Source organism: Leptonychotes weddellii, chromosome 1 (assembly GCF_054177405.1).
Source record: "Leptonychotes weddellii isolate Sample4059 chromosome 1, ASM5417740v2, whole genome shotgun sequence".
In the NCBI taxonomy this organism is placed as follows: domain Eukaryota; kingdom Metazoa; phylum Chordata; class Mammalia; order Carnivora; family Phocidae; genus Leptonychotes; species Leptonychotes weddellii.
Window position 1 is genome coordinate 65048291 of NC_138369.1, and position 23415 is coordinate 65071705.

The 23415-nt window shown below is 35.2% G+C and overlaps 1 protein-coding gene across 6 annotated transcripts in view; it reads left to right on the top strand.

Annotated features, from left to right (window-relative positions):
* Positions 1-23415, top strand: part of SLC4A7 (solute carrier family 4 member 7) — a 107664-nt gene that overhangs the window by 71202 nt on the left and 13047 nt on the right. For all 6 annotated transcript variants that reach the window (XM_081825577.1, XM_081825576.1, XM_081825570.1 and 3 more), the window contains 10 exons: positions 1204-1378; positions 4859-4992; positions 6185-6430; positions 8870-8975; positions 11075-11236; positions 11584-11697; positions 14107-14268; positions 14455-14706; positions 18423-18491; positions 19780-19953. In XM_081825577.1, the coding sequence (XP_081681703.1) occupies positions 1204-1378; positions 4859-4992; positions 6185-6430; positions 8870-8975; positions 11075-11236; positions 11584-11697; positions 14107-14268; positions 14455-14706; positions 18423-18491; positions 19780-19953 (1594 nt within the window). The remainder of the gene's footprint in view (positions 1-1203; positions 1379-4858; positions 4993-6184; positions 6431-8869; positions 8976-11074; positions 11237-11583; positions 11698-14106; positions 14269-14454; positions 14707-18422; positions 18492-19779; positions 19954-23415) is intronic.

Sequence of the window (23415 nt, forward strand, 5' to 3'; positions counted from 1 at the left end):
CTCCCATTGATTTCATGGTCTCACGAGAGCCTCCTATTGATCAGTTATTGATTTGATGAGGCTGTTTCATTTTCTAGGTTATCCTTTTTTATTGCAAGTTGATTTCCCTTGCTGTCAGATTATTTATAGAGTAACTTAACACTTGTCAATGTGTGTTTAGTATTTATTTCAGTATTAACTTTATAAAAAGGTAGAATGGTAAACCTTGAAACATCCAAAGCATTTTAAAGCATAAGATTAATTTTTTGGCGTATTTTCTACAGAGTGATTGTATGTTTTATGAGTCACAAAACCTTTTTCAATTACTGATTTGTCACTAGCATTTACTGAGTACCTACTGTGTCGTAGGCAGTGTTCTAGACACTGGTGATAAAGGCAGTGAACAAGAAAAAGTCCCTACCCCTCACAGAGCTTATATTAGATGTATCCAAGAGTCTGACTTAAAAAAAAAAAAAAAAGGGAAAAAAACCCCCAAAAAACAAAAAGCGAACATTGAAATGGTAAGGCTTTGATGTGCAAATACAGATTTTAAACTTCCTAATTAAAGCCTCTTAGTTTTATTAATATGCACATAAGCTTGAGTACATATTCAGCAAATTAAATGCAATGAAGTAGTTCTTAGGCTTTTCTCCTGGACAAGAAATATTTATGTGATTGAAGTACTAATTTTAAAAGTCATTAAAATTATTTAATTCACTACTGACTGAGTCTAAGCACAACATAGTATATTCATATTAAAGGGTATTTGGGGATTTATGATTTATATTATAATTGCCTTCCTGATATTTCTGACACTTGCCTTTAAGATTTATAACGTAGATAATAATTGATAGAATTGCTTATGCACATTTTCATGAATGGAGTGTTAGATCTTACTGATTTTTATTGTATATTTTCTTGTACATTTGTGTCTGAAATTACATTTACTCATATAAAATCATTTGTCTGCAGTCTTCTCAATATATAGTCCATAAAATATAGATGTTTATGTGTCTTTTAACTTAATGACATCTGCCTTTCCTCTATCAGTGGATTAGACTAAATGAGTGTATCTTCTATAATTTATATCATGATTTAAGTAGGATATTAATTTTTGTTGACGAAACACTGGGCATCAGCAGTTTTATGTAGCCCATAGTTTTAGTTTGAACTAGCTAGAATCCTCTAGTGTACAGTTTGACGAGTTTCATCTCACCTATTTAGGCTTTTTGGTGGTTTGATACTTGACATCAAAAGGAAAACACCTTTTTTCTTGAGTGACTTCAAGGATGCATTAAGTCTACAGTGCCTGGCCTCGATTCTTTTCCTATACTGTGCCTGTATGTCTCCTGTAATCACTTTTGGAGGGCTGCTTGGAGAAGCTACAGAAGGCAGAATAGTGAGTACAAAGATTGGTAGTGGCCAGGCTCTTAGCTCTTCAGAGGCAAGTGTCTGTATGCATTTGTCTCACTATTCATATACTTTCATTTGAAGAGTCTACCCACAGCATGATTAACCTGTCCCAAAGCAGACTTCCCCCAAAGGTAATTGCTATGGAAAACATGGGGAAGCCATTTGAGCAGGAGAAGATGCACAGTTGAGGTAAAAAAGAAAAAAAAAAGAAAAAGAAAAGAAAAAAAAGTTTATCCTGGCTTGCTGGATGAATGGTTTTATAAATTGAGTAAAAGGCTTGTATTGTCTCTGTTGTGGGGAGTGGGGAAGGGTTGGCGGTGGGAGACAACCTGAACTGATGCTGGGTGGGTCATGGGTGGGGGAGTTTATCAACCGGGGCTACTTGATATCCTGTAAGGCAACATAGGATTCGTTAGAGCCATGTAATTAATATTAACTCATCACCCCTGGTGGGTAGGCCCTGACTCGACAACTAGACTTTGGAAGTTGTAGACAAACGGTGGATTTTTAGTGTTGTTTATTTTGCTGTTATTAAATTTGTGTAAAGGTAGATAATGTTTTAAGTATAACTGAAAACTGAATCCATATTCTGATATGACTAAAATGAAAGTGTTTATGAGTTTTTGTTCTTGGTAATGCTGTATAAGGGGCTGTGGGAGGCATGATAACAGTATCCAGTGCTTTGTAAAATCTTGAAAGACTTTTTGTTTATATACATTTTAATGGCATTTAAATGAGATGATCTGTAATTCTTGAGTGTATTTTATTTGATTGTATTTACTCTTGGGAGGAAATACATTTTTTACAGATAGAAGATTAAAAAAATAGCCAAAAGCTAAGTAATGATAATTATTGAATTAAAATACTTTGTGAGCTGAACATGAGACAGACTTGACAACTGAAATTTCCTTTGAAACTCAATTTATTTTTGATTACTTAGATTCTTTTACCTTATTCTGCAATCATTGTATCAGGGAATCTATTTTTAGTAAGTTGCTTTTATGTGCTGTGCTGTCTCAAACTGTACATGTAACTCTGCTGGTCCTCCTGGAGATGTGTCTTACCTGTTACCATCACGGAAATGCTGCTGCTTGCTTTCGGACTGTCCTGCGCTGCCTGCCCTTCTTATCCCACCATTTAATACCACGTGCGTGTGGTAGTGCTTTAGGCATCGGAGGAATATAGACAGATGTAAGATGGATCCTAGCCGAAGAGAGAAAGATAAGCTAGTGTCCACGTAGGTAATACGTCACGGGGTGCTGTGCTGCACGTGAGTGCGATCAAGGAAGAGCTGTAGCAGCCGAAGTAGCAGGAATAGAGAGACATCAGGAATATTACAGAGGAAAGTGATGCGGAGATGATGCGTTTGTTTTCAGGTGCTTTATTGGAACCTCAAGTTCCAGAGTTTGTCGAGTGGTAAGGAGGAGAAATAAAGGTTGGGAATAGATGAGGTTAACAAGGGGGAGAATTTATAGTGACTGGAGAGGGAAAAAGTAGGAAGTTACTTTTTAGTTTGTGGACTAGAGGAAGAATGAGAATGAAGAGGAAAATAGCTCTGCAGATTAGCCACAGGAACCGTCAGAACTTCAAAAGAGGAATCAGGATGATGTAATCTTGCAAAAACCAAAATAGAGGCTTTGAGAAAGAGGAAAGAGGAGCATGGCGTGGTCAGTGCCATGCAGTGGAGAGGTGTAGTGCGGGGAAGGTAACCGGTAGGGCTTCTCATGGGTACAGTGGAAACTTCTGAATGTGGTGAGGGGAAGGCAGGGTGGTGGGGCTGTGATTTCTTTAGGGAGAGAGACCATTCAGTTTGGGGATGAACATAAAAACAGTTGAGAAATTAGAAAAAGAATAGATCTGGTTGAAGGAACTCTAGGAAATGTGCCAATAAGGGGTTGGGAGAGGAGTGGCGGAGTGGTGAGGGGAAGGTCTTCATGTGGCAGGTTCTGCCTTTTCAACATGATGTTGGGAAGGGAAACTAATTTTGTGCCTATTTCCACCCCCCCCAACCCCCGTTAGCATTTCTTTATTTGCCATCTCCTTGCTTCTCTTCTGAATTTTTTGCTTTCTATCTCTAGATACTATTTAGACATTTTTTTCTGCTTAAATTCATTCCTAAATTATACATATTCTAATTGAGTTAAGGATTTTATAATGGCTTAGCAGTTAATATGGACACTTCGTTTTGCCAAAGATATGTGAGTTTGATCCTATTTTTATAGTAATAGTTGAGTAATGCTTTTACTGCATACTATTATTTTTGTGATTTTGATTTTGGAAGATGCTGTTATTGCTGACGATGAGATTTACTGCCGTTTGTTGAGTGCATTCGGTATGGCAGCCTGTAGGCTTGCTAGGTATTTTCACAAACACGGCTTCATTAAGTTCTCCTGGCTATGGTCACTCCTATTTAAAAATGAGAAAGATTGGGCTTGAAAAGTTTGAGATATGGCTATGGCTTAACGTCTAGTAGTAATGGGTCTCCTGCTCAAATCTGGTTCTGAAGCCCGCCCTTGCCTGCTGCTGTGCTGCCTGTCAGGTCCAGGAGGGGTGTTTCTCACAAGCTTCTTTTCCTTGCTTTACCAACGATGGGCTTTTCCTCTCTTGATAGTGCCTTCCAGTTGACCTTGATGTTTGTAGATGGTAAACTGCTCTTCTCTTTCTGATCCCACCCCTCTGTCTAGTGGCATAGCCTCTACCCCTTACCATCTAATAACCTAATCAGTTAGAAGGTAATATTGGTAGTGCTACAGAAGCGACATACTAGTTTTGATTACAACTTTCCTGAGTCTTTCATTTTCTTATTTTATGTTTTTTACCAAGCCTTAATAGTAAGGTACTTCTTCATTTAATGGTTGCTGTGAGTTTTTTAAAGAGATTTTCCATCTGTTTCAGGATAAAAGCATTTTATTTTTGATAATCTGTTGGCTAAGCCCATCATATAAGATTAATTTCTTTAAAATGTGTGGAAAATTGCTCTTTAGAAATCATTTTGAGAACGTTAGCATCACTTGTTAATTTCTGATTTATTTGAAAAAGTTTTTTTGTGCACACCATATGGAGTATTTACTATTTTTTTTTTAAGTGAACTATTTCAGACATAACAAAAATATCATCTTTGTACTCCCCACAAGCTTAAGAAATGAAATACCTACAGATAGAAAATCTCTGTGTCTCTCTTCCCTTTACTCCTCCCTCCTGGCCTCCCACAATACTGTGTTTTGAATAAAGGTTGATTATAAAAGTTTACTTTTAATATGAAAACAAAGCAATTTTCCCTATGTATTTAAAATGTATTTGTAATTTTCCATATTTAAAATTTAAATTTGACTTAAAAGTTGTGTCTGCTTTATATTTTTAACTATGATCAGTATTTTTATTTTCCAGATGTCTTACATGTATTTTAGTAGGTTAGAGATATGTTTATGATGTATTACTTCTATTCATTTCTTTTTTCCTTAAACAGAGTGCAATAGAGTCTCTTTTTGGAGCATCATTAACTGGGATTGCCTATTCGTTGTTTGCTGGGCAACCTCTAACAATATTGGGGAGCACAGGTCCAGTTTTAGTGTTTGAAAAAATTTTATTTAAATTCTGCAGGTACGTAATTGTTATTTACCTATCACATGTGTTTACATATGTGTATAATTTTATTGTTTATTAACTTAGTTAAAAGTGCATTATGTATTTAGTAGCTGAAAAGGAAGATCTGATCAATATATATGTATTTTCAGTATTTTGGGGCTACCGTGTGGTTGACCCTACTCTGGTCCCTACCATTATTCCTACCCCAGTCACCTTGAGTATAAAATCAGTGGATTTGAGTCCTGGTCAACAAATCACTTGGACAATAAGAATCCTTTGTTCTAGCAAATTTCAACCCACTAAGAAGGTGTTAATCTAATTGTTGGTTAGTAGGTATGTTGGTCTTATAAAGGAATTTAAAAAAGAGGTGGATCTTGGAGGTTCAAGCTGACTTTATCAGTCAGGCCTGTTTACCAGAAGGAACCATAGCTGTCTGTTGAGGTGTCAGTCTCCACTGGCAGGGTTGTTCGCAGTGGGAATCAGAGCAGGGTGCTGTAGCTGGTAGACTTGGGATTTGACATGGTCAGTACTATTCCTTTTGTGAGACAAATGTAGTTGAATATTTTAGCCTGAAACAACTTGATCCTATTAAATATTTGATGCATCTAACTCATCTTGTTCTGATTCTTTCCTCACTGAACAAGCTGATTCTGATTCCAGTCTGGCATGCTAGCTACATAGACTAAGAGAGAATGCACTGAAGTGTTCTGGACCCTGTGGTCTTAAAGTAATTTCGTACTTGACATTGAATTTAAAAAATGAAGTCACTTTCTGCGGTGACACTGGTAGGAGGGATGGTATTGGTGGTGGCAGTGAAGGGGACAGGGGTGTGGTTATCATGTTGACATAGAGCTTCTGGGTCTTCAGAGAGTCAGATCCAGTTGACCTGTAGAAGGGACATCTGTCATTTATTCCTCAGAACTGATTTCAGAGTGAGGTCTTTATTTTTGAAATATTAATTGCCTGGTAGACTTTCACTGTAAATCTTTTATATAAGTAAAATATAACCATTATAATTTTATTATCTTCAGTTATAGCAGAAACATACAGAATGCTTTCTTTAGTCATTATTGTTATCTTGTAATTTGCTCTTTTTAGGAATCTTACGTTTTTATACTCTTTTTATTGCCTGTTAATGAAATTTTAACTAAAGATATACATTGCCGTGTGTGTATATTGATCATGTTCACGTTTTTTCCCTAAACAGAGATTATCAGCTTTCCTATCTGTCTTTAAGAACCAGTATTGGTCTGTGGACTTCTTTCTTGTGCATTGTTTTGGTTGCAACAGATGCGAGCAGCCTTGTGTGTTATATTACTCGATTCACAGAGGAGGCTTTTGCAGCTCTAATTTGCATCATATTCATCTACGAGGCTTTGGAGAAGCTCTTTCATTTAGGAGAAATATATGCATTTAATATGCACAACAATTTAGATGAACTGACCCACTACTCGTAAGTTTTTCTGTTTTCCCCAGTATTAAAATGTATTTTTGGAGAGATGTCTGAGCCAAAAAAAATGCATTTTTTTGCATTGTGATGCTCATTGTATATCTAGCTGTAACTACCCAACTAGCCATATGGAGGTTGACTTGTTTGTTACAGATGAGATTTTACCAGAGCACTCAATGAACATAAATACAGTTGAACAAATTCAATCATTTTTATTCCCTGAAACAGCTTATTCAAATGTTATGTATTTTTGGTCTTCTGTTTGAATCAATTTAATTTCAGTTGTTTGGTATTTGAATCAGACAGTTATATTAGATCTTGTATTCTTTAGCCAAATCCTGAATGTAGGATGTAATATTTCTTATATTTTTCTTTTTCTTTATATATGTGTGTATATAACTGGGATTGCCAATATATACATACATACATTTAAGATTTTATTTATTTATTTGAGAGCGAGCAAGAGAGAGCACAAGCTGGAAGGAGAGGGAGAAACAGACTCTCCGCTGAACAGGGAGCCCAATGCGCCAGGGCTCGATCCCAGGACCCTGGGATCATGACCTGAGCCGAAGGCAGATGCTTAACGGACTGAGACTCTCAGCGCTCCTGTTTCTTACATTTTTTCATGTTTTGCACTTTCATTAACATTTTTGAAGTCTGATAATTTTTATTTGAAGTTATTTTTAAAGTATAATTTCAGTACACTGTCATATGCTATTTGGTGCAGTATTTTCTTTGTGATAAGAAAATCATGAATTGAAAATATTTTAAGACTCTAGAATAAAATAAGATTTGAAAAGTAATTATAATAGTTACAAAAGATTGGCAAATATATTCAATAAAGTCAAATAGGTTATTAAAATTAAATGTATCTAGGTAGATAGAGGCCTGTATTTGCTGTCTTGAGCAGTCATGCTTGGTGTAAATGTGATCCTGCATTTGATCGACTTACATGGAGAAAGTGGTTACCAACAAACAAGGGTACAGTTCCCTCTTTCTGCCTACGCAAGTCCCAAATCCCTGTGTTCTCCCCCCTTCCCTCCATTCCTTCCTTGCATACTCAACTTTGATGGACAGAGTAGGGAGGGATATGAAAATTTCTATGAGACATTGACCTATTTGAGGAGACTAGAGACACTCTGATGCCAATTCTGTTGTGTGCTATCTTCTTTGCTCTTAAACTAGTTAATTGTTTAACTGTTATTCTTGGTTTTTTTCTCTTTCCCTACTCCTTTGACCTTCATGAAGCATGGCTTTATAGCTAGTGCTGGCCAATCAGAACAGTGTGGTTAACTGAGTAATTACATGTGATCATGATTCGTTCAGCTGACATCCTGTGAGCATTTGCAGGCACTGTGTTAGCGGTGTTGCATAATTCATATCACGTGTGACTTAATTATTCGTATCATAGCCCCTTTTGTGTATGAAGAAACTGAGCCTCATGGAGATTAAAACCTGCCTTGGGTCAAACAGCTAGTAAGTGATAGAGCATGGAATGAATCCAAAGTCCAGCCTCTTGCCTGTTCTCAAAACAGCTCATAATCTAATTGGAAATATTCCTGTGTGTTTCTTCTTTTTATTTTTTATTTTTTAATTATTTTTCTTCTTTTTATTTTTTAAATTCACATTTAGAGATTTCTTTGCTTGTGTGTGTTTCTAGCTTTTCTTTAGGGGAGCTAGTTCTGGATATAAACTGAACTCTCTGATCTCCTTATGACCTTCCTAGTCCTGTCCTGATGAAAAACCGTGTTTCATTTATTTCTTTAAGATGAATCTTAAGATCAGTAGAGGATGAGCATGAGTAGGTAGGGCTTGTCAGAGTACCAAGCATTAATAGGAGCATTGCTTTTTTTGGGAATCTGTGTGTTTTGTGTATGTGTGGGTGGGGAGGCAGAGCAGCTCCCCTTAGGTAAGATTTAGTGGAGAGTAACCTTGCTAAACATGGTGGTATCTTTTCATATTTTTAAAGAAAATAGTATCCCTCCCCAAGGGATATATCTAACAGGTTTCATTAAGATATTCTGTAAAATATCATTCTGTTGATATTGATTAGTTATGTTTTATTTACATAAGCCAAATCTTGTTCCGTTCCATTGTTTCTGATGTGTTTTCACTTTCTAGTTTCCATGCATTGCAGCATGGGAAAAAGTTTAATTAAAAGCTACCACAGGGGTGCCTGGGTGGCTCAGTCTGTTAAGCATCTGCCTTCGGCTCAGGTCCTGATCTCACAGTCCTGGATCAAACCCCATGTCTGGGTTCCTTGCTCGGCGGGGAATCTGCTGCTCCCTCTCCTCTTGTGCCTCCCCCAACACGTGCTCGCTCTCTCTCTCAAATAAATAAATAAGATCTAACAACAACACTACCACACTATGTGATTGATTTAATAAAATGTAGACATGAAATGCAGGACCCTTAAAATTTTATCCTGTTCTCGTTTCTCAGATGTGTATGTGTTGAACCTCCTAACCCTAGCAATGAAACTCTAAAAATATGGAAGGAAAAGAATTTAACAGCAGATGATATTTTCTGGGGGAATCTCACTGTTCCTGTGAGTACATGATGAAATAAAGGATTTTGCAAATATTAACCTAGTTCTTTAGCTTTTTATGAGTAGACCTACATTTTCTTCTTGATAGTAGGTATGATGTGTTTTCAGAATGTAGTGTTGTGTTGAGCAGACAGAAGTTACCACATGTTTATGTATCATGTAGTAAAAAGTGTAGGCTGAAAAGAATGAACCTGGTAAGGGAGATAAAAATGGATTAAATGTGACTTCCAAGATTTAATTATTAAAAAAGTGTGAATATACTTCTGGTTTCCAATTCCATGTAGATTGGTAAGTTCAAAGGAAGTGTCTGCTAGGACTCTGGTTGCATATACTGGAGTTGACAGAGCAGCCAACATCCATTTGTCCTGCTCTCCGTGTATCAGTTTATCTGCTCCATGAACATCTTATTTAGAAGATCATGAGTGCTTTCCTAATGTCCTCGATGTCAAACTGAACTTTATAACTGTGGTCTAGTAGTCTACTCTGTAGTCTTGTCTGTAGAGACTAGTGTAACTTAAGCACCTAAGAAAGGAGAAAACAGGACAAAAACACATAATGAGCACCTACTGTATATTCCCAGATTGGGCTTTGGGATTAAGACATAAAGTGATTCTGGCAATATCAATTAAAACCTAGATCTCTTGAGCTTCTCTGGTGCTTTTTATATCATATAAGCAATTGCAAGGCATTGTTTTCTCACTAAAGATAATAATTATATTATTGGAAGGGTATCATATAACTGGAAGGATATCGATATATCATGGGAAGGGTACCATCTGCAGTTTTATCTCACTGATAATTTAAGTCTGTATGGTCCAGTACAGTAGCCATTGGCCACATGTGTCTATTTAAATTTAAGTTAAATACAGTTAATTAAAAGTTCAGTTCTCAGTCGAATTAGCCATGTTTCAAGAGCTCAGCCAGTTCATCTGGCTGCCACATTGGACAGTGGAGATAATAGAAATTTCCATCAGCACAGAAAGTTCTGTTGGACACTGCTGATTTAAAGCATATTTATATATCAGTAATCAACTTAGATTAATGCTTGACTGTTTTATATTTAAAAAGTCAATTTTGCTACGAAAGAGGTAGAGTTAATAGAGGTGCTCAAATGAAAGTGATCTGTTAAAAAAAACCTCATTTCAAGTTGAATAGGAGGTCTTGATATTACAGATACAGGTCTTTTGTGTGTTTTCTTGATATTAAAAAGGCCCAATGTTTTTGTTTTTGTTTTTTATACTTATAGCTTTTATTTTTATGATCCGTGTTGTAAATTTGTACCGTTACTAATCTCAGCAGTTAGAAATTGAGAATAGTGGAAGCTTTGACTATTTTTCTCTTGGTAAACCTGAGTTGTGTTTGTTAAAATGAGTCTCCTTAGAATATAAGTAAGAGAAAAATGACATTAGTGGAGTGTATCATTGTTAATCTCTGGTTGCCTTTCAGTATTTTTTCCTCAAAAGGAAAATTAGGTCAATAGATTTCTATAATTGCATTATGCCATATAATTAAGATTTTTTTTTTAAATAGAAATACTATTTGAATGGTTGCTTTACTGCTTTTAATCCCATGGTTTTGAGTTAAGTCAGAAAAGCCAACCAGTTTTTATTCCTGATTTGAATTGAGCACCATACCATTTTTTATTCAGCATTGTAAATAGACGCAGTAGTAATTTTCTGTCAGTTGCTTTTGTTTTAAGCAACTTGTTTAGAAGTAAAGGAAAGATAGTAAAATTGTGGGCCAGCAAGAATGCATACAAAATATTTGGGAATTGCTATTCACTCTTGAGGCATTCACTAAAGGGAATATGGAATTGAAAGGAAAGGACTGTGTGGTGTAACTTGGCAAAATACTGTATTTCAGTTCAGTGACTTAAGATACACATATTTTTCAAACTGTAACATCTCTGAACTCAGGATATGTTTACAGTTGAAGTTGACTAGGCAGTGTTTTTTCTTTCTAAGTGAAATACAAAATAATGGCATGTCTTCAATCACTAGCATCTTTGAGTCAATGGAATTCATTGGTAATTTATTAGATACCTGAGAATCTTCTTCATTCCCTCCTTTTTCTATTTTTTTCCTCCTTTTTTTCCCCAGGAATGTAAAACCTTTCATGGTGTATTTGTAGGATCAGCTTGTAGTCTTCATGGACCTTATATTCCAGATGTGCTGTTTTGGTGTGTCATCTTATTTTTCACAACATTTTTTCTGTCTTCATTCCTCAAGCAATTTAAGACCAAGCGGTATTTTCCTACCAAGGTAACTGGGGTGTGATTTTGGAGTCCTGATAATATTCATGTTTTTAGTTTTTCTTACCTTGGCTTATTTCAGAACAGTAATACATTGTTTGGGGTTAATGGTTGATATCAAATAGTTGTAAAGAACTTATTTATAGTGAAAAATGTATATTACGTTTCTGAACTAATACTAGGAAGATAATGGTACCATGAGGAATGGGATGGTAGTACGTTAGTTGTGAAACGTGTTTCTTTTTAAAAACCTTATTCACACTTTCTAGTGGCATATTTTAATCTGACAGATGAGCATAATATGGAAAGGACACATAGTTTTTCTGTGTTTATTTTAACATAATCCCTTTAATATAGGTGCGATCGACAATCAGTGACTTTGCTGTATTTCTCACAATAGTAATAATGGTTGTAATTGACTACCTTGTAGGAGTTCCATCTCCTAAACTTCACGTTCCTGAAAAATTTGAGGTAAGGATTAAAATATTTGGTTATCTGTTACTTGGGAATACCAAACTGTTTTAAAATTAGACACGTTATAGGAATATATACATGTTTTTTCTCACATACATAAAAGATGACAAGACGTAAAGAGACAAGTGAACCTATTTAGGAAGTAAGCAAGAAGGTATCAGAGTTAGTCCCGTCAGGGAGAGTGAATGAAAATACTCATGGTAAGTACTTGGGAGTCATTTAAAAAATTTGACCCTGCTGTTGTAGCTGGAGTTCATGATGTATTTTCCAGGCAAAAGAAACATTCTTTATTCCTTTATAAGGAAGTGACTCAAACTTGAATTTAAAATTGTAATGAGGAGATCCTAGTTAAATTTCTAGTAGGGTGGGGTATCCGACAGTAAATGGAATGCTCCATGTCTCATTTTCCAGCAGAATCAGGAGAGAATCAAATATATTATTCCACAAGAAAAATGATACTTACCTGACCATCCATGAACTCTTCGCATTCATCAGCAGACTGTAGCTATGTTGTACATAATACAGCATATGCATAATAATAGCATTCAAGAATTGTTTTCCCTTTTAAGTAGGAGTTGGTAGCTTTTGAATAGTTTCTGGAATTTCCTATAATTGAGATATTTGTGTCACTGGTTATGTTTATCTTTATAGCAAATTATATGACTTCTTTTAAAAACAGAAGGTTTAAAGGGGATTAGAAATAAGGAATAAAATGAATATAATTTTAGTCTGTTTTATTTCTCATGGGAAAAAATTGTTTTTAAAACCAGTAGTCTCCAAAGTAGAGTGCATGGGTGGAAAATGATCCACTAAAATTATATAGAAGGTCTACTTACATTTTTATTTAAAAATAAAAATTTAGCTTTATAATACTTACTATATGAATTTTACTATGGAAAACCATTAGTAACCTAACATATAAATGCTTATAGAGCCATTGAGTATACTCAATTTTATTAAAAAAATTTTTTTATTGTTTTGCTGCTGGAAGTATGTAATAAAATTTGGATACCTTTGTTTAAAAGCATAGCTATATGAAAGTCTTTTTTTTTTTTTTTTTACCACGTCTTTTACCAAATGAAACTATAAGTTAATATTGGTTCAAAATATTACATCATGATGTAATTTCCCTTAATCCTGGGCCCAGTTCCTTATTTTCATCCCTAAATATATTTTTGTTATTCATTTATTGATCTAGCTTTCAAGTAGCAAACTGATTTCAAGGGGCATAAGATACATTTGGGGAAGTAAACCAAGGAACACTTAAGAACTTGTGCATTGTATAGATAAAAAATTTTAATCATGTACAGTTTTGAATATCAAGCAGCTTAATGTGTATCGGTGTGGGAAAATTGGAATACCTGCATTTGAAAATATTAAATGTTCCTTTTGTATTGACAAGTGTTTTTGTGAAGAAAAAACAAACTTACAATGAAGTTTAGGTAATGAAAACATGTTTAGATTTCAATATATCCAATGCCCTCCAAGAATATTAAACTCCTAGGATCTTTTAAAATTTTTTGTTATAAAACAAATTTTACGTTACAGCTGTGGAATGTATTTGTGTCTGATAAAGTGCCAGATATTTGTCAGTAGATGCTTTGGAAAAATATGTCCTGAGGCCCCTGTTCTGATGTAGTACTGACCCTGCCAAGATAACTAGTCTGTAGGATCTTCAAAGCAGTTTAGTTTAGGAGTTGATCTAGTAGGTAGATTGACCTCACTTTATTTGAAGTAGGTTAGGAGCATGTTGAAATGACACTCTGCTTCACTTACCTATTTGTCTATAACAAACCTCCCCAAACATAAAGCCTGTAAAACAGCAACCCCTTACTTGTTCATAAATAGGTGGCAGTTGGTACTAAGCTGGTTTGGGATCTTTGATGTGGCTGCAGTCATCCATTGCTTTGATGGGGGTAATATGTCTTCATTCCCATGTCTGGGAACTCAGATCAGATGGCTGAAGCAGCTGGGGTAACTGGCTCCCTTCTCTGTCTCACCACATTGTACCTCATCCTCAAGAAGGCTTGTCCAGGCTTACTCAACAGCTAATCTCAGGGTTCCAGGAAGGTTAGAGAAGCTGCAAGTTCCCTTGAGATCAAGACTCAGAAGTCACACAGTGTCACTTTGGCTTTATTTTGTTGGCTGAAGTAAACCATAAGGACATCCTAGGTCCAAGGGGAGGAAATGGATTCCACCTCTAGTTGGAAAGATTGACTCCATGGCCAAGGGACCTGCGTTGAGGGATGGGAAGCATTCTTGTGCAGATAATTCACCATCCATTCCAAGATTTAATCTAGTTCTTTCTTATCCCTTGGAATTTCTTGGAATAGACACAGCCTATGTTGTGGAAGTTTTGTGCGGTAGGAAGAAACTTTTTTCTTTTTATCTTTAATTTTTTAACAGCCTACTGATCCAAGTAGGGGCTGGATCATAAGCCCATTGGGAGAAAATCCTTGGTGGACTTTATTAATAGCTGCTATTCCAGCTCTGCTTTGTACCATTCTCATCTTTATGGATCAACAAATTACAGCTGTAATCATAAACAGAAAGGAGCACAAATTGAAGGTAATTTTAAAATTTTGTGTCAGGTTTTGTAATTTCTTCAAGAGTTTGAGGTATTTTCATAATGACTGGAACATTAAAAGATGTGAGATCAAAATTAATTTCTTCTCTGTTTATAAAGTGATATAGAATTTTAACCTAAAAGAACAGTTCAGACTTATAAATATTCATGTTCATTTCACTTTTCAGAAAGGAGCTGGCTATCACCTTGATTTGCTCATGGTTGGTGTTATGTTGGGGGTTTGCTCTGTCATGGGACTTCCATGGTTTGTGGCTGCAACAGTGTTGTCAATAAGTCATGTCAACAGCTTGAAACTTGAATCTGAATGTTCTGCTCCAGGGGAACAACCCAAGTTTTTGGGAATTCGTGAACAGCGAGTTACAGGGCTAATGATTTTTATTCTAATGGGCCTGTCTGTGTTCATGACTTCAGTACTAAAGGTAAAATCTCTATTGCAATATTTTAACATCTTTTTTGTCATAAAATTATACTTGGTTGTATGAAAATGAAACATGAAAATATCTAAAATTAGTTTCATTTCCTGGAATTTACTTGGAAAATAATATTCTATTATATGGTGTTTAGTATGGGAGGCATTTCAGTGTTAGATGTGTCCATCTTAGAAATACTGTAAAAGGATAGTATTAAAGACTATAGAGTTTTGGAAGGAGTTAATCCATGGCTTAGTTATGATCTAAAAGAAGAATATACCCAGAGGATTTTATAGGCATCTTAGAGGAAGTAATAGTGAAATATGTTTGACATAGTTATTTGACCAAAATGTGAAAATAATTGCTATTAATTAAATAAATGTATTATTTCTGATCAACTAAATGAAATAAAGGTAGTAGCGCTCCTTAGAAAACAAAAACAGGGCGCCTGGGTGGCTCAGTCGTTAGCGTCTGTCTTCGGCTCAGGTCACAGTCCCAGGGTTCTGGGATTGAGCCCCACATCGGGCTCCCTGCTCGGCGGGAAGCCTGCTTCTCCCTCTCCCGCTGTCCTTGCTTGTGTTCCCTCTCTCGCTGTGTCTCTATCTGTCAAATAAATAAGTAAAATCTTAAAAACAAACAAACAAACAGCTAATATAAATGAAGTATGCAAGAAATTAAACTTTATGTTAAATATCTTTTAGTTACATCTGGTTTTTACTATACATATCCTAATGAATCTAGTGATTAAAAAACATAATAATAGCAAATGTAGCAAAGTACCTAATCTGAAATTTTCTTTTCATTGTGGAAGAGCTCAACTCCATTTTTTCCCTTGGTGTTTTAGTTTGCAAAGAAAACTATTAAGTAAAGAGTTGTGTACATTTATAAATTGGGGACAAAACTTGGAGTGTGTATGTATGTTATTATATTAACTAAAAAAATTAGAATTCTTTGGCCTTCATCTTATGAACTTTCTAGCAACTAATTCACCAGATATTTGTTGAGTACTTACTCTGCTATTAAGACTGAGGAAATAATAATAAATAGGATATATTATTGTCTGCTTTTCAGAACTTGGCAGTCTAGTTGGTGAAACAGATAGGTAAAGGGATATTTACTGCATTGTGGTGAGTGTATTGTTAGAAGTACTTGACAAAAGAGGAGAAAGATTTAGTGCACTCTTACGGGGATATTGTCCCTTACTAAGGAAGGTTGCCTTTAAAATTTTTTAAGTATTGACTGTATATAGGCAGAAAAATTCAAATAGAACATCAAGAAAGCCCTAAAATGAAACCTTAGTCTCTCTATTCTCCCTTACTTTCCAAAAACAACTCTCCAGAGGTAAACTCTTTTGAACTTTTTTGTTTTTTTAAGTTATATTGGTGGTTACAACCATTATAGTTTTACATATTTTTATAATTTTATTTTTTGCTTTATTATTTTTACACTGAGTCTCTTTGCCTAAGAGTGATTCTCAAAGTTTAGTCTAAGGACGACCTCTGGGTCCACAAAAGCAAAAGTATTTGGGGAGTGTGTCCTCAGTATACCTTTGAAGAACATAAAGGGGTCCTGAGACTAAATACCTTGGGAGTGTGTCATGTAAGGTCGGATGTTTTATGAGGATTTAGCACACTTAAGTGGCTACCAGCCAGTCTTCCTTCCATCACCTGCCTTTGGTTGACTGTGTTTTTAGTTTTATTTTAATGGTTATCAACATTTGCATTTTGTGCTGTAATTATAATTAAACTGTCCATGCTTTTTCTGTAAGTTAAATTATAAAAATGTAAACCCTCTGCGAACACATAAGCAGTATTATGATGATACACATGTGTTCACTGAGGACTAAGCAGTCCGATCTGCCTGAGTGGAGGCAGAAATACACCCTATTTCCCTAATCTCCTATTGCTGCTTGAAGAGTAACTGCCCAAGCCTTAGGACCCAATAAGTTTTCTTAGCACCTGTTACCTTCCCTTACTTTAAAAAAAGAATTGCATATGCTATTTCTACTTTTTCTTACATCTTTTTTTTTTTTTTTTTGCATTGCTAAAGGAATTCCTAATTTTTTCATATGTGGTGCCATGGGTGGTAAACTTTCAGAGTTCTTTCATGTTTCAAATTATTCTCACATTTGATTGATAGATATACCTATGTTTCAGTGTTCAAATTATTTTTCTTTGAGTCTTTTTTTTTTTATTTTTAAAGATTTTTATTTATTTATTCATGAGAGACAGAGAGAGAGAGAGAGGCAGAGGGAGAAGCAGGCTCTCCCTCGATCCAAGGGACTCGATCCAAGGACCCTGGGATCATGACCTGAGCCGAAGGCAGACGCTCAACCATCTGAGCCATCCAGGCGCCCTTTTCTTTGAGTCTTAAAGTCATTGTTTCCTATAGACCAGTGGTCCGAATAAAATGTCTGATACCTCTTTGGTTTTTGTAATTTCAGAGGCATTTTCTTCCTTTCTAGAAGCTACCAAAACTTCCTTTTTACTCCTGGTGTTCTGCAATTTCACTAGGATATTTAGGTGGATATATGGATAAGGACTTTCATTCACCCTACCGCTCTCGCTATGGGCCATTGTTCTCTGGAAACTTGTGCCTTTGATTATGGGAATGTTTGGCCAGTGTTTAGTTTCTTTTCTTTCTGTTAGATAGTTCTTCAACTTCAGGTAGACAGATATTTTACCTTCTGGAAATGTTCTCATGTTTCTATCCTGTGCCCTCACTCTTAATGAAAATTTCCTGTTTTTCTTAGATTGATCTCTTTAGTCTCATCAAAATCATTATTACAAAATTATTTATTTTGATAATTATCTCTTTAAATTTCTAGAAGCCTTTTTCATTCTGATTATTTATTTTTCCTAGCATTCTGAAGTTGCTTTATGGATAAAATATTTTCTTGAAATTTCCTGAGGGTACTTACTAGATTTTTAACTTGTTTTCTTCTCTTCCTGTAGTACTTTTTCCTCCTAGGTTTCTTAGGAAGGACATACTCAGTTGTTCAGTAGAGCGTGAATGTGGTTTTCCTCTGTAGCTGTTAGGTCTTTTTTCTTTGCAGTTCTTTTTCTTGGTGGTGAGAGTACTGCTTGTGGTTTTTGAGTAGGTGGATGGAGCCTGCTAATGGCTTTCCTGTAGGATGCCTAGGTATGGTAGGTAGGCATTTGGGATCCCTCTAACTGCCAAAGTAATAAGGACTTTCTTTGGGAGTGGAGTTCAATTATTATATCAGTAAATGGTACTATTGAATAGTAGTTACTATATGGTAGTGATAACAATAATAATGGCTAATGCTTTTAAAAATTTTTTATTGTTTTTATTTTAATTCCTGGCTAAAGCTTTTGATTGATAGGCACCATGTGCTTTTCTGAGTATTTTAGTATTTGAGATCCTTTAATCTTCATGCAATCTGTTACAGAAATTATGGCATAGAGAGGTTAAGGCTCAAGAAAAGGTTAACTTCCATTTTAAACCAAGCAGTCTGATTGTAGTGCTCATATTCTTAACCACTGAACATTCTCCCGTTTCAGGAAGAAACATGTAGGAGAGAGACAGTTTTTCAAGGAGGCTCTCGTTTATTAGCATTTTTCTTATTTATAGAAAAGTTAGATCTCATCACTGAAAGATCTTTTAATTCTGTCTCCATAGGTACTCACTATGTTTTTGTGTATTTTATTACTATGAAATTGTTTTAGTAGCATGGGTTCTAACTGTGGTCCTTTTATTTACAGTTTATTCCAATGCCTGTCCTGTATGGTGTTTTCCTTTATATGGGAGTTTCCTCATTAAAAGGAATCCAGGCAAGTCTTAAGTAGTTAATAATTTTGTAGAAAAAGTTAAAACATATTTTAAATTTGCAAAGATTGTTTTTATGATGGTAGTGATGTATGCTCAACTCTGATACTCTGGGAGGCAGGTTAGCTGATGACTTCACATCCACATTTTCCAAGTGATTATTGCTTACTACACATTTTTCCCTCAATGAGCTCATGAAGGAGATCATCCTTACTTATTTTTAATAGAAGCCAATGAAAGGCCCTGTAACTATTGATAAAGACTAGTATAAGAAGGGGGCATGTTGAGGACTGGAATGGTTAATACTTGCCATTTGTGTGGTGCAATACAGTTTATAAAGCCTAGTACACAGATTATTGTCTGTGATTCTCAAAACATTGTTAAGCAGCAGGCAAGGAAGAAATATTAATTTTGTCACCTGGGAAACAGGAATAGAGGGACTTATGGATGATTCTTAACCAAGTAAGCAATGGAGCCAGGGTTAGAACCCAGTGATTTCCCTACTCTGTTCGTCTTGTTGATAATAATTCCTGGAAAACAACCTGATAAAATTTACTAAGTTCTTCCTGTAAAACATTGGGCTCCGAAAGCACTGTTAGCACTGCATGGCCACCTTATCAGGGAAAGCTGACAGCTGGTGCTGGCAAGGCTTCTCAGAGACAGCATCTTTATTTTTTTCAGTAGTCCTGGATCTCCCCTCCACTGGTCAAGGAGTGATCTCATTAACTCACTTGATTTTCTTTTTTTAATTTTTTCTTTTACAACTTTCGTTTACAATTTTGTGAGATCTTACTCCTGGTTTATAAATGAGGGAACTAAAGTTCAAAAAGACCAAGGAGTTTGCTCATCGTTTCCTTTTCATTGGGTGAAAGTTTAGTAATTGTTACTTCAGGCTATTTTATAAAATTGATAATGTTAGAGTTGGAAAGAACCTAGGAAATTGTGGCTCTCTTATTGTACATATTAGAAAACAAGGTCAAAGAAAGTAAATGCCTTGTGCAGTTGATTATAGCAGATAAATTTATTTAAATATTTTAATCCCACAAATTAAGACATTTTCATTTGCGTTTTCTGATTAAATTAATTGCATTAAATTAGAATGATTGCCTTGGTTTTTGCTCCTCTGCTTGAGTCCAGATGTTCTGTACTGAAATATTCTCCTATACTATCAGAACATATCAAGGATTAGAGTTTAAATCACAAAACGCTAAGGTTGTATATAATTTCCTAAGTAGCAGAAATGATACTTTTGTTGAAAACTTTTTCTTGCTTTGTTTTCCATTCAATACATAGTTTTTTGACCGTATAAAATTATTCGGAATGCCTGCTAAGCATCAGCCCGATTTGATATACCTTCGTTACGTGCCTCTCTGGAAGGTCCATATTTTCACAGTCATTCAGCTCACTTGTCTGGTTCTTTTGTGGGTGATAAAAGCTTCAGCTGCTGCGGTAGTTTTTCCCATGATGGTAAGGCTTTTTTTTTTTTTTCTCCTAACTTTTTCAGACTTTGTCACTAGTTAATAACACTCCTGTGTGTTTCAACAGTGCTTTACTAACGTTTATCTTAGTACTATAATATAGTAATGTATTAGTAATATTTATATTTGAGAAAGGAAATAGCCCATTTTAAGCACCTTAGGTGTTTTGAAATATGAATTGGCCCTTTCATAGCTATTAAACCAGTCGCTTCAGAAACTGAATTTGCTTTTTATTTTCTATATTTTTGTTTGTTTGTTAGTCCTTGGGCTATAGAATGCTGTTTTGTATTTTTAAACAACTTTTACATTTGTGGGACAAAGATGATAACCAGATGTAAAAAAGCAAAGCAACTGGAACAGCTTAGTTCTTTAATAGAATGTTTCAGTACATCTTTCTCAGAAATTAACAGATCTAGAAGTTAAAAAATAATAAAGATTTTAGATGATATATTAATAAGACAATATGGTTCACTAAATTACCACAGAATATTGCATTTTGCAAACAGAATATTCATCCTTTTGTAAATTCCATGTAAACATTGGCTATGTACTTGACCACAAAGAAAATCTTAAAAATTAAAAAGCTATAAAAATTATGCAGGTAATTACATTTCCTGATCACAAATAAATTAAGTTACAGATGAATAATGAAAAGCACTAGAAAAATCTAAAGCATTTAGAGATTAAATGCTGAAATAATCCCTGGGTTGAAAACTGAGTTAAAAAAAACATTGTAGGTATTGCAGCAGAGAATTTTTAACCAAGTCTGTGAGAGACACCTAAAGTTCATAAGGAAAATGTATACCCTTCATTACATATATTATTCAAGAAGACTTAAAAAAATGCAACCAAATTTTTTATTTGTAAAATCAGTAGTGAATAAACTCCTTCCAAGCTTAAGTAAAGAAGAAAAGAGAGCGGGCGCCTGGGTGGCTCAGTTGGTTAAGCGACTGCCTTCAGCTCAGGTCATGATCCCAGGGTCCTGGGATCGAGTCCCGCATCGGGCTCCCTGCTCTGCGGGGAGCCTGCTTCTCCCTCTCCCACTCCTCCTGCTTGTGTTCCCTCTCTCGCTGTGTCTCTCTCTGTCAAATAAATAAATAAAATCTTTAAAAAAAAAAAAAAGAAGAAGAAAAGAGAGCAAAATATACAAGATTAAGAAAGAGAAAAGATATGTAATCACAGCTGTGAAAGAGATTTGAAGGGCTTTAAGAAAATACTACATGAATCTATAGGAATATTATACATCTAGAGTAGAGGTTGACCAACTTTATTTCTGTAAAGTGTCAAATAGTAAATATTTTCAGCTTTGTAGGTCACAAGATATATAGGCACTTCTATAACAGGAGAGAAATTTCCATAATTTCTTATTGGTGAAATCTAAAAAGTAATTTTACAGTTTTTTAAAATGAAAGACTACTCTGGTTTCATCTTGGGGAGACAAACCATGAGAGACTCTTAATCTCAGGAAACAAACTGAGGGTTGCTGGAGTGGAGGGGGGTGGGAGGGATAGGGTGGCTGGGTGATAGACATTGGGGAGGGTATGTGCTATGATGAGCGCTGTGAATTGTGTAAGACTGATGAATCACAGACCTGTACCCCGGAAACAAGTAATACATTATGTTAATTAAAAAAATTAAAATGAAAGACTACTAATGAGAAGAATGGAATTCTTTTTCATTTAGGATAATATTTCACTTGGCTGAGGCTGAGGTTTAAAGTTAGTATTCCCTGTCATCAAATCAATTCCAAATGTGCATCTTTAAAAGCTATTTTAGGTCACAGGCCATACAAAACAGGTAGGGCCAGATTTAATCTAAGGGCTGTGGTTTTCCTGCCACTGATCTAGAGGAGATGGATTATTTCCATTCTATACATACATACGTTTCTGAGAATTAACCCAAAGAGAAATATAAAATCTATGGATCTGTATAACTCAGTTGCATACAAGAGACTGGAAAAATGGCCAAAGATCTGCCCTTGGATCACAGGCCCAACTGAGTTTTAAGAACATTTAATTCCAGTACTTCTTGACTTATTGTAGACCAAAGGAAAAGATGGAAACGTCTGCATTTTTTCTCATGAAACACTAACAAGATCTTAATACCAAAGCCTAATAAAGTTGTACAAAAGAATGATGGTGACTTCTCACTAATATAAGTGCAAAAAATCTTAAGATATTAACAAATAAAGAAATTTACAGTGTTTCTATAAGTAATATATCATGATTAAATAGACTGTGATACTTTAGCAGCAAGTAAGAATTACCAACATAAAGATAGAAAGACTTATAAAATTGCAGTCATTGTGAATAAAAATTTGTAACTGAGTTCTAATATAGGGAAGCACACTATTACTGTTGTTATTTGATATGAAGATTCTAACTGTGATATAAGAATAATACAATATTTGTTATAAGGAAGAGATAACATTATTTGTAGATAGTGTGATTGTTTGCCTATTAACTCAAACGACTCAAATGAAAAAAGACTAAAAGCCCCTAATAGAATTAGTAAGAATGCTGTTAGAGTGGGTGGTTACCAGAAAACTCATTGGCTTACCAAAGAAATTTATTATAATGATAGCTTTGGATGCTGGAAGTTTGAAGTCAGGGTGTGGATGGGGCCATGCTCCCTCTGTACCCTGTAAGGGAACCCTTTTTTGCCTTTTCCTAGCTTCTGGTGGTTTGCTGAAAGTCTTTGGCATTGTGTTGCAACTGTATAACTCCAAACTGCCACCTTGTCATGTAGTGTTCTGTGTATCACTGTATCTTTATATGGCCATTTTATAAGGATACTGGACGTACTGTTTTAGGAACCCACCCTACTCCAGTATGACCTCATCTTAATTTTATCTCCAACAACCCTATTTCCAAATAAAGTCATATTCTGAGGTACTGGGGGTTAGGATTTCAGTGTATCTTTCATGGGGACACAATTCAATCCATAATAATGTTGAAGTACATAAAATTAAGACCTGAACAAAGAGGAATATATATCATGTTCTTTGTTTTGCATACTTAGTATTGTAAAGATGTCATTTCCAAGTATGAATTTTATGAGTTTTATTTGCGTGTGTGTTTGTGTGTATTCGGGGAGGTTGTTGTCAGTGTGAACCAGATAATTTTAAAGCTTATAGAGAAAAATAAGTGCCAGAGTCATAGATAACAACATGGATGGTAGAAATGTTCTGTATCTTGTTTGGATGTGGGTTCCATGAATATGTATGTTTGTCAAAAGTGTCAAACTGTATATATGATATTTTTCTATTTTACTATATGTAAATTGCATATTAATGAAAAAAATAAGGATATAATAAATACCAGAGGAATAACAAAACAAAGCTAATTAAGAATTCCTGGTTGGGTCTGGGGTGAGGGACTTGATTGTTCCTGTGCTGATACCATGCTGTTGTGATAACTAAATATTTAAAAATTGCTGTCAAGTCAGTGCA